The sequence below is a fragment of the Colossoma macropomum genome, unplaced genomic scaffold, assembly GCF_904425465.1.
Source record: "Colossoma macropomum unplaced genomic scaffold, Colossoma_macropomum, whole genome shotgun sequence".
Classification (NCBI taxonomy): Eukaryota; Metazoa; Chordata; class Actinopteri; order Characiformes; family Serrasalmidae; genus Colossoma; species Colossoma macropomum.
Window position 1 is genome coordinate 13459677 of NW_023494809.1, and position 12301 is coordinate 13471977.

Below are 12301 nucleotides of genomic sequence, written 5' to 3' on the forward strand. Positions count from 1 at the left end.
TGACTGGCCGAAACGGGCAAAGCTTGGAAACTCCGGAACAGTTCTGCTTCTCCTCACATACCTCCGTCTGGAGTTCCTGCTGTTTCCAACCGCCATGCGGCACTTTTGGAACAACTTCGCCGAGTTTGAGGGTTCTTAGCTCGCCAAGTTGCAGCGCCGCTCGTTTGTTGTTTTTCCTCCTCAGCCTCGTCCACGGCGCGAGCAGAAACCGGAGGATGACTCTCCTCGCGAGCGTTCGGCGCCACAGCCTGCGCGTGCAGCAGCGCCTGCACCGCTGGAGCATCTGCGGGACGGACGGCGGTCAGCTGCTGAGTGATGGTCCCTCTGCCTCCGCCGCTGGACCACCGCGCTCGCGCTCCTGCTGCTCCGAGGAGCCCCCCGTCCTGTCCCCCAGCGCCAGCGGCCCGTTCACCGTCGTGCTGCTCGGGGACGACGGCGTTGGCAAGACCGCGCTCGCGAGCATCTTCGCCGGGGCTGCGGACAGCATGCAGTGCGACTATGAACCGGACGGAGGTGCGTTTACAGTACAACCTTTTTTTTCCAAACTTTGTTAATTTTTAATGCCATACACGCACAAGCAGCAAGTCTGCAGGATTACGTGTATTGTTAGATTGACTGTAAATCTACAAGTAGTAGGTTTTTGAGAGCATTTCAGCAAAAGCATGATTAGGAAGTTTGCAGAATTGCTTGCTATTTATTGAAAGAATCAGCAGGTTTTGTAGGAATAATGTAGTTTTAGTTATTATGGGCCATCTGATAATATGGGACACTTTAAGAAACTCGTTAAATCCGGTTTCAGCTGATTATTACTAGTGCATTTCTTTCTAAAAGAGAAAACACTGTAAGTAGGCTAAATAAATTACAAGTTATTTATAGTGTCGAATTGAACTGCTCCTCCGAATGAGTTGATGACCCATTATACCTAAATTAGAACTTCCATACAAGAGCACTAGTTGGTTAATTGGGGTCAGAGTGCACTGACCAGTTTTAAACATGCTCAAGCCATCCACTCTTTAGTGAACAGCTAATGAGATTTAGTTTAATGGCTTTAGTCTGCTGCTAATGAGTCTTTCTTTCCAGGTGAGGTTGTCGAGCAGCACATGCTGGTGGATGGTGAAAGTGCCACCGTTACCTTACTGGACACGTGGGATTCCCAGGTATCAGACATGCATTCTTCACATCTTACAGTGTAAAAACAGAACATTTTCACTAGTGTGTTCTGATAACTTCAAAATGAGTTTTTTTTGTTGTTAACTGGCTGTTTGAGTTTAAATGCACATAAAAGGCAACTCAGTTACTTTTTTGGGTTAAAACTACTCATTATCACAGTGCATATTTGATGCATTATCTTTGGAAGTGATGATTTTAAACAAGGTATCCTGAAGATGTAAAGATGCATCACGAAGGTAGTGATTACACTACAGTGATTTTGGAGTGTTATTATTGATTATAATAATATTTAATAAAAGCATGTACTTACATTTTGAACACAGTCGAATTCACAGGCTGTTTTTAAATTCATACCAAATAATAATTATACCAAAATAAAATAATAAAATCTGAGATTTCATGATGCATTGAATCATTTTGTGATGAAAAACAATCAAATTGTGTCTGTGTTCAGATGTGAACTTTATAGCCTACGTATTATAACAGAAATGTCTGTGTTGTTGTTTGTCCCCTGTACAGAATACAGACTGCTGCCCACAGGCTGGAGACGCATTCATCATTGTCTACTCCATTACAGACAGAGCAAGTTTCCTTCGGGCAGCTGAACTGCGTGTGCTGTTGCGGCGTGAACGTGAGCCTCATCACACTCCCATCATCCTCGTGGGCAACAAGTCTGACTTAGTCCGGAGGAGAGAGGTGTCAGTCAATGGTAAGTTCTGACCATGACGTTTTGTCAGCATTTGCTTGATTTTTATTGGAGGCAGTGAGAGAAATATATAGAGGTCAACCAAGTCAACCAACAGGGAGCATTTCCCCGGTTTCTCTACACTATATGCTATATATCCAAATGCATCCAGACACCTGCTTGTCACATATCTACCGAAATTAAGGGTATTGATATGAAGTCCACTGTTTTGATATGTGATCTACAGTTGCTGCAGTAACAGCCTCAAGTCTTCTGTGAAGACCTTACACTAGATGGTGAAATGTTACTGCTTAGCCTGGACTCCATTTAGACACTTTATTACTGATATAACTGATGTCAGCTGATAAGATCTGGTCTACACATGGTGCTCCAATTCAACCCAAAGCTTAATTTTCCATAGAGCTTCAATAGACCTTCATCACTTCAGCTTGTCCTAAAGATGTTCCATGGAGCTTCATCACTTTGATTAATTCCAGAGGACCTTCATCTCTCCAAAGAACATAATTCCACTACACCACAGTTCATGAAGCTTTACACTTCTCTAGCAACGCAGTTAGTAATTTCAAGCATGTTGGAGGTTCTCCAGAGTGTCCCATTCTGCTGACCCTGCTTTTCTTAGGAGATGACATGATGGCATCCAACACTTTTGATCATATAGTGTATAAGCATGTGATGTTTGAAGTTTTTGTGGTAGTTCCATATTGAGACCTCTTTTTTGTGCCTTTTTTTTTGCAGAGGGTCGCACGTGTGCTATGGTCTTTGACTGTAAGTTCATCGAAACCTCAGCAGCAATGCAGCACAATGTGTGGCCACTGTTCGAGGGCATCGTCCGCCAGCTCCGCCTGCGGAGAGACAGCGCTGAGGCCATCAACCGATGGCAGGCTCAGTACCAGCAGCCTGAGAGCGTTCCCAAGAAGGCCAAACGCTTCATTGATAAACTGGTGGCTAAAAAGAATAAGCATGCAGCGTTCAAGCTGAAGTCCAAATCCTGCCATGATCTATCAGTTCTGTGACCTCTTGGCCTCTCCCTGAAGTGTGTGTGTGTGTGTGTGTGAAAAGGTGATCGATACATCAGATGGCCAATATTCTGTGGATTTGTCAATCTTGACACAAATCCTGATAAAGCACGATATTTAGTGGCTTGTTTCATAAGCTAACAAACCGAACTGATGGTTTCATGGTCCTATAACATAACAAAAAAATTTCTAAGAAGAAAACTGATTAAAAAATAAGAACAAGGACACTAGACAGTGTTATTGATATGATGCACTGCTTTATGAAGCACCAAAATTTACTTGAGTGCGAATAGTGCCATCTTGTGGAGAGTCTTTAGCCTGCTTAACATGAGTGAGTAAATTACACGCCAGGTCCAAGTGTTTCACATCTAAAATTAAGTTAACAGAAACCAATCCTTAAAACACAAACCAGTGCTACAATAGTTATATTATGTAAGAGGGATTTTTCAGCATGTCTGCATAAATACATTATTACAATGTCAGCAAAGTCATTCAGAGTGATCTGATGTGAAATTTCCTGAAACTTACTGACTGTCAGAGTCTGTTCAGATACCAAATTGTACATATATGCGTCGTAGACATCATAATTCCTGGTTCCTTTCGCCTTTACTGTAAAAAAAGTTTGAGTTCACGTTTCACTACAGTGCACCATTTCACATCAAACCACTCTGAATGACTGTTTACATTTCAGTTGTTGAAATATGCAGGAATTTTGAAAAATTAGTGGAGTTCACAAAACTTATGAGTAACCTCTATTTTACTTACATTTTAGAAATTTGACTATGAACATATTTGACAGTTCACATATTGACAGACAACTGACAATCACATCAGCCAGTAAAGCATTGTTTAACTAAAACAATTTTTTTACATAATGAAAATATTGGCCGATATTATCAAGTATCTATTTTTAACTCCTTAAAACTGTTATTTGTATCGCAATTTTTGTTGTCAGGAGATGATCGGCCGGGCCCTAGTGTGGGGCATGTATCTCAGAGAAGTAGAAAGAGAAACAGAGGCTACGTTTGAAATTGTGCCCTATTCACTAATTTGGAAGTTTGGAGAAAATCCATTGCACTCTCACAGTCCAGTTCACCACAATAAGTAGTGTACAACAGTATGCCCTAGTAGACACAGAATGTCTGTAATACACTGTGTGATATGCAACAAAATGTGACTGCTGTCACAAAACAACAAGCAAACCTGGGTAACGTTAGTGTTTGAAACCCTGTAACAGAGTTCTGTATAATGCACCTGATTTTCCAGTATACAGAATAGTGATTAGGGGGACACGGCTAAAGAGTCTGTTGGCAGGTGAACACAGGGAGGACTTACAGTATCTGAGAAAGTGTGATAATTGAGAATGTATTTTCACAAGGTGTGGAGGAGATAGTGATACGCGGTCAGTCTGTATTAGCTGTACTGGTTTCAAGCTTTCAGCACCATCTGTGATGGACCGAAGTCAAACTTGCTACCCACATCCTCCTGCTGCTCAGAGTTCATTAGGAGTCCCTGTACAAGGCTTTTCATTCCCTAATGACAATTTCACATGCTTTTTTTAACATGCTTTTCCAAATGTATAATACAGTGTAGCAGTACTTACAGTTTGTGTACACTGAAAATGTGTTGTTGTACCTCAGTGTGTAAATGATATATTTTCCATGTTGATGTTTTTGCGCCAAATTTGTAATTTCATATCAAAATAAATGTCTATTTTCATATAGTAAACCTTCATTTCTTCTTGATTTACTTTTTAAAGCAATTTATATCTATTTATAAATATGATTTGGTGAGATTGAATTTATTTGACAATTTTACACTAGATTAGATGAAATTAGATGAAAAGGCTGGAATAAAGCGTGTTATACACAATTATTGTCTTTTTGTTGAATTACTTTTGGCAATAATTATGTTAATATGTTTCATTTATGTGAAACGCAATCACGTGAACTCTCTCCATGAAAGTGTTGCCATCAGAATCTGTGGTGCATTTCAGAAAGGCTACGGACTCTGTACATTAGAAGTTCACCTCCTTTCGGGAGAACCTGATATATTTTTGGATTGGCTGATAACAAGCTCATTTGTAATAGATCACAAATGTACATTACAAGTACCTTAAAATAGATCACTGCTTATTAGAGTGAGAGACAAAATCTAGCCTAAATTACGGACCTCAGGGACATGTTGAAAATATTTGGCAAATAATCAGAACTGCAAGAAATTTCAGAGGGCAATAAGAAAGTCTGTATGCTAATGCTGTTACCTAGGGCTCTGTTGCTGTGTCCTGTGGCTTAGGGGGCCCTAAGCAAATGCCTGCACTGCTTATAGCAAGAAACAGCCCTGTACAGTACTGTGCAAAAGTCAGAGACCACCTTTTCATTTATTCATTTTTCAGTGTCAGGAAAAAAGCAGAAAACGTAATAAATGGGAAATTACACAGAAGCCTCAACAAATAAATATATTATCAACTTTTTTCAATATTCACTGTAAAGGTGAAGGGTGGACAGAAACATCTTTTTGTGGAAGTCTTATATCTAATTTCCTCAGAAATAACTCCTTCTTCTTCTTCTTGATTGTTATTTTGACTAGAAAGTAAATAAATAAAGAGCGGCCTCTGACCTTCGCAAAGAACAGTACACAGTATAGTTTTTGGATAAAACAAGTATAGATTGGCTGTGAGCTTGTGGGCAAACCGTGATTTTTTGTAGACTGTACTTCCAGTGTGGTTCAAGAGCACTGTTAACTCTCTCTCTCTCAGGTATGTGTTTAATGGATGAAGTCTGCACACTATAGATCTAAAGCATCACACATTAACAGCGCCTCATCCATACATTAACCTCAACAAGAACCTACGACAGCTGTTCTTCTGAAAGACACGCACATTTGCACATACATATAAGAGTTAGCCATGAAAGCCTTTTTAGGAATCTGTTGCTCGGTGGATGTTTCAGTACAGTGACAAGTTCACAGACTTTTTGTGTGTGTTTTATGCAGTTTACTTTTGTTGGTAACAGGTGTTGTCAATATGTACCATTATTTCTTAGGTCATAGACATACTCAGAAGACCGCTATATTCAGCTATATTTTTAAGTATTTATAATATTTATTAACCCCTTTAAATTCTACTACTTCCAGCTCATTTGCACACATATAGACAGAGATCTGCACTTTACATACTTGTATTTATATCCTTATATTTCTACATTTTATATTCTTCTTCCCTTTTTTAGATTCTTTTCTTATATGTTTCAAATATATATTTTGTTTTTCATGGTAACGGACAGTCATATAAGCATTTCACTGCACGTTATACTGTGTTTGGCTGTGTGTATGACCACTTAAGCTTCATTTGATTTGATTTGAAGACCACAGTACATACCGTAATGTACGTGCACTACTACAGGGAGCAGATGTCTATTTGGCCATTCTGAGGTTTGCTCTTTAGCAGCTTGTATGCAAAATGCAGTGAGTCAGAGCCATGGCTGCTGTCCCGGCTGAAGGCCAGTCAGTCGACAACAAGCACTCGTGTCCCTGTCACTTGGATGCATAAGCAGTGTGACAATGACATAACAAATCCATCTACACTTGCAACGCAAATTAAATCAGGTTAAAATAATAATAAAGATCCTGAGGTGCCAGATAAGGAGCTACAGTGGAGAGAAAAGCTAGAAGAAGCTGCGAAAAAAACTCTGTCAAGCATTACAGCTCGACTTTACTTTAGTGGGACATTCCTAAAGCATATTTACAATGTTGATAACTCTGGTTCTGGTTTAAAATCTGATTGGCTGAGCCTTGTTCAAAGCCACGGTAAAATAAATCAAAAAGCCACAAGGCCATGTGTTACTTGATTTGATTACAAAGCAGAGTGCCCCCTTACTCGTGTTAAAATAACTGTAATGCACAGTTTCAAGTGGCTTCTTGCTTTTGTAAAAAATATAATAAAATACACTAAAATAGATTTTAATAGATTCTATTTAAGTTATACTTAACAATAATCACAGTAAACACTTCTTCTACCGATAAATGTACAGCATGCCAAGCAACCATAGAACGCTGAACTTTTCCATTAATGTATATTGTAGTGACTGTATGCACTTTTACAATTTTCTGTAATACAGTAATAAAAATATCACAATATCACCATGATTAATGCAGAAACCTTCACCTTATATGTAGTTTTTGCTCACCAAATAACCACCACAGTCATAATGCTAATTTCCACTAACACTTTAATATGATTTCCTTCGTTAGCATAAAGGTAACTGTGCCACACATTCAATTTCCCACTCTGGGTTTAATACTGCTGAGGCACATATAACCTAAAACACAGACATCTGAAGCATGTAAGACATTCAAGACAATCTTTCCATGCCCCACTATAATCACAGGGAAAGAACCTGTCCATTCTAAACTACACAACACAAACATTATAACTGGTGAGTTCACTTTAAACACTACATTTCCCATAGTGCCCCATCTTCTTTCCTTCAAATACTTTCAGTTTCCATTAAGTCCAGCTGCACTACGATGTTAGCAGTAGGTGGACATGGACATGTGCATATATTTGTATCTTGTGGGGAGGCAGCAGGCAGAGGAGGAGTGAGAAGGCCAGTCAGAAGAGAAGCAGAACAGAAAGACAACTTTTGCTGGTTGGAGTATTCAGTGAAAAGATATGCAATCTTCTGTTTTTCATGCACCCATGTACATGCGAGATGGTTAACTAGTAAATATGAGCGGTCTGTGAGTGTGCCCCTTCAGTTAAAAGAGCATGTGTGAGGTCAGGCACTAGTTTTGGATGAAAAGGCCTGGCGGCTCGCAATCGACTTTCCAGTTCATTCCAAAGGTGTTCAATGGGGTTGAGGTCAGCGCTCTATACAGGCCACTGGAGTTCGTCCAAACCATGTCTTTATGGACCTCGCCTTGTGCAGAGGGACACAGTCATGCTGGAACAGGCCGGACCTTCCCAAAACTGTTGCCACAAAGTTGAAAGCATATAATTGTCAAAAATGTCTCTGCATGCTGAAGCATTTACATTAACCTTCTTAAATAAGAGGCCTAGTCCAAACCCTGAAAAACAGCCCCAGACTATTATGCCTCCTCCACCAAACTTTACTTGTGTCATTATGTGCTTGATTTTATACACCCGTTTGTGAATGAGTGTGGCTGAAACACCTGATCTTAGTGATTAGGAGGGGTTTCCACATACCTTTGGCCATTTAGTGTACTTTCTGGACTACAACCTAGCAGTGACACTCACTTGTGAAAAAAAACATCCCACAGTTGTCCATATCTGGAAGTCCAAGAGCATAAAAAATGCCTGGTGGGATTGTGTGATAGAAACCCAGCTGGTGAGGAAACCAAGTAAAAAACAGATTCTATTTTGTTTAACTGAGAATCCAGAAATGGGATTTAGAAGAAGAACTTTTGACTAACCTAAGAAGGTTGAGTTAGGCAAACTCTAGTGTTTTCAAGAAAAGCAGTGTAATAAGTTACCATATAATTTTAAATTGAGCTGACTCATTTTTTACAGTGTTTTACAGTGTTCAACTTAGGGAGCATATAGAGGAAATAGATAGATCAGGACAGAGTTTCAAATATTTAATTTTTCATTGCCTTGGCTTTTGTACTGACAGTTCTAGCTGGCCCACTATCAGTGTGCCAGTGAAGAACACTCCTTGTGTCTCAATCAAGGAGAGAAAATGTACAGTTTTATGCAGCTGCTTGCCGATACTGAACCACTTATATGCATCAGCTTAATGTTTTTGCAATCTGCTGGCAATCACACAATTTCTTCACACAGCAGGGCACAGACAGCCTGCTTCTAATCAGTTTATTGCCATTTGTTTCATTTCATGCCAGACTCATTCTTTTTTTCTTCAAACTTTTATAGATATTTACTTACTATACCTTCACTACGGCTGCTGTATAACAGTACCACTTAGTGCAGTACTCTCTTTACTGACATCTAGTGATATGATGCACCATATATAGCCTCAACCATAACCTTTACGTACCCTCCATTAAGATGTACTTATATAGTTAATCCAGGAAGGAAACACACAATGTTCACATCTGCTCTTTAGTCATTAACTCACTTATACAACATTGTCATATGGGCCCCTTTTATCAGCATTAGATTCTACCCACTTTCCAGCAAGACAAAGAGATTAACATGGATTAAGATTATCCATTCTTTCAAACTCATCTTAGATCATGGTGATAAACTCTGTCTGTGTGCTTGGCTGTTATCAGACCACAATTTTATTTTGTATTTTTATTGGTTGGCTCTGCACTGCAGCACAATAGATTTGAAATGTAACAGTAACTATGAGGTTAAAGTGCATAATATGAGCTTGAAAGGGGAATTCCATAGATTTTTCAAACTGCGTAATCGTTAAGATGCAAACAGAATCATTTAGAGCGATTTAATATGAAATGCTCTTGCTTACTCGCTGTGGTGGTGATATTAACCACGTGTTGGAAGCATTTAGTGCCTTTAAAAGCTACATCACAGAAAGTAATTACATGAAATGGTAACGAATATGTTGCCTTATGCTTGAGACATTGCATTACGATAAGGCTTTGGCCTAAAACATGTTGTTTTGAATACATTCATAGCAGGGCGTGGCAACCAAAGAAAAGTTATTGTTATTTTACCATTATCATCATTGCATATAAAAAGACACATGCAGGTTCACCGGTTGTTTTGAATAGTAAATAAAATGGCTACATTTGCATTGTAGACTTTGCAACCCCTGGTTCATACTTAAATTTTAAAGAAATCTGAGTCAGTTTCTCAACATTGTACAATTTCCCATCAAAACCATTCTGAATAATTTTGTTAACATCTCATCCTGAGCATAGTTACAAATATGGGTTTATCATATATTTTTTCTAGAGGTATATTGCTTTTGTCTTCATCAAGGTCAAATACATGTTCAGTAGGTTTGCACTGGATGACTGACTTTGCAAGTCAAGAATATTCTGCTTCTAGACCCTTGAAAGACTCAGTAGTTGCTTTGGCATTGTCCTGCTACGAGATGAAGCTCCATCCATTTGGTTGGAAATGAGCACTTAAGATGAGTGGTGTTCCACTGGCAATCATATATAGCTATGGCACCACGGATGAGGTAGTATGCTTTAGATCATGCGCAGCTGGTTGTTTTGACCATTTTCTCCTTCCATCACTTGTGGTAAGAGCTATAAAGACCTGCTGGTGTTTTTTTTCATATGTAGGTGTTCTTGATATGTTTTACAGCTTTTTACAGCTTCATGATTGGAAAGTGTTCTTTCGCCATCCACTTTAGTGGTCTTCTGTAGACCAGGTCATTTACTGTTGGTGCATACCAAGCATTTCACACTTGATGTTGTAGCTCTAACTTGGATTTTTCTGACTTTTGGGCCTCATCGTGGCCTACTTTGCTGTTATTGACACTTTGTGGGTCTCCATGTTTTAAGACAGCAGCAGACTCTAAATGCAAATGCCACATTTAAGCTGTGTTCAAAAGCTAGGTTGCAGTCCAGGTGGTCTGCATATCAAGACCAATACATCATCTAAGGCTGTTCCAATTAGAAAGATTTCTTCAAATACAAGCAAAAAAATGCAGCCTACATTTTGACGACTTTTGAGGACACTACTGGAATATAATTCATGGTCTTGTTCAAATTGTTTTGCCTGCCACGTATTACCTAATTCACATCAACATTTTGCTTGCCAGCTTGTCATTCACATCAAGAGTATTATTTTACATTAAATTTTGTGCCCCAACTTCTTTCTGATGATGGGCCAAAACAGCCTTGGTGGACCATTCCATTTTGCATTATGTAATACAGACAAGAAGTTCCTAGGGCAGTCCTTCCAAGGACCCACCTTTCTGGGCTGTAGCCTAGCTTTTGAAACACCACTCTATAAACAATTCTGGACCTTCTCAGACACAGCTGGCCAGGAATCAACTACTTATGGTTTCTTGATATGAGAGAACTATTAACTCACCGGCCAGTTTTTGACCGTACACCTGCTTAGACCAGGCAATTATACAATCAGCCAATCTTGTGGCAGCAGCACAAAGCATAAAATCATACTGACGCAGGTCAAGAGCTTTAGTAAATTTTCACATAAACATCAGAATGGAGAAATATTTGTATCTTCATGACTTTGACTGTGGCATGGTTGTTGGTGCCACATGGAGTCGTTCGAGTATTTCAGAAAATGCTGATCTCTGAATTTTCACACAACAATCTAGAGTCTAGAGTGTAAAAAACAAAAGCATCCAGTGAGCTGCAGTGCTGCGGGCAGAAATGCCATGTAAATGAGGAAAGCTAGAAGAGAATGGCCACACTTGGAGCTGACAGCAAGACCACAGTAAGTCAGTAACCACTCTTTACAACAGAGGTGATCAGAAAAAACATCTCTAAATGCCCAGCATGTCAAACCTTGAGGTGGATGGGCTACAACAGCAAGAAGACTTTATCAGATTCCACTCCTGTCAGCCAAGAAGTACAATTTGAGGCTACAGTGGGCACAGGCTCATGGAAACTGGACAATTGAATATGTCTGGTCTGATGAATCTTGATTTTTGCAGATGGTAGGGTCAGAATTTGGCAAATCAGCATGAATCCATGGGCCTAGCCTAACTCATGTACTAACAGTGAAGCAGGTTGTGGTGTAGTGGTGTGAGAGGATGTTTCCTTGGTGCACTTGGGGCCTCTAATACCAGCTGAACATTGTTTATACAGCCTATCTGTGTATTGGTGCTGGTTCCAAATCCATGACAAGTTCAGGCCTTTGTCAACAGTTATCAGTCCTTTCTAAAAACAATCCCAAACACCTTTGGGATGTGGCAGAACATCCGAGTTGCAGTGTGAATTTGCAGCTGACATTTCTGCAGTAGGAATTCAGGCTGTTCTGAGAGCAAAGGACAGACAAGCCCAGTATCAGAATGCTGTTTCTAATAAGGCTGTGATTCCTGTATGGTAGATCTAAATACTTTTTAATTAAACCTGATGTTCTTTTATCTGCTGGAGTACAGAGCCAAAACTACAATAAATAGTGTTGTTGCCAGTTACTTGGCAGTGCAGTAAACTGCATTGTCTAGAAGAATGGAGAGATGCTGGAAGACAATGAGACAGATCAAAGAGCAAAGTCTGCAGCCCTTCAGTCTGGATTGCTCAACGCGCAGCCATACAAACCCTCTTAAGAAAGTCGGGTGTACTTTAAGTACATTCAGATCTCATCTATTGAACCTTGTTTTTAACCCTTTAAGCTCCTCTGTACATCTACATTCAGAGAGAACCAACAGAAACATCTGGTTGGTGTCCCAAACTTGTGTATGACTATTCATTGACTCTACAATGCTCTCACCAAATTCTCTCTGGTTCAGCTGGCTTGCCTTTTCTTTTTCTGGGCTTT

At 39.7% G+C, this 12301-nt stretch overlaps 1 protein-coding gene across 1 annotated transcript; it reads left to right on the forward strand.

The window, feature by feature from the left end:
* Positions 1–215: 215 nt before the first annotated feature.
* Positions 216–3285, forward strand: gem (GTP binding protein overexpressed in skeletal muscle). Its single transcript, XM_036558451.1, has 4 exons — positions 216–513; positions 1081–1157; positions 1690–1879; positions 2612–3285. The coding sequence occupies exons 1-4, from the start codon at positions 216–218 to the stop codon at positions 2887–2889; spliced, it is 843 nt and encodes a 280-aa protein (XP_036414344.1). The 3' UTR covers positions 2890–3285.
* The last annotated feature ends 9016 nt before the right edge of the window (positions 3286–12301 follow it).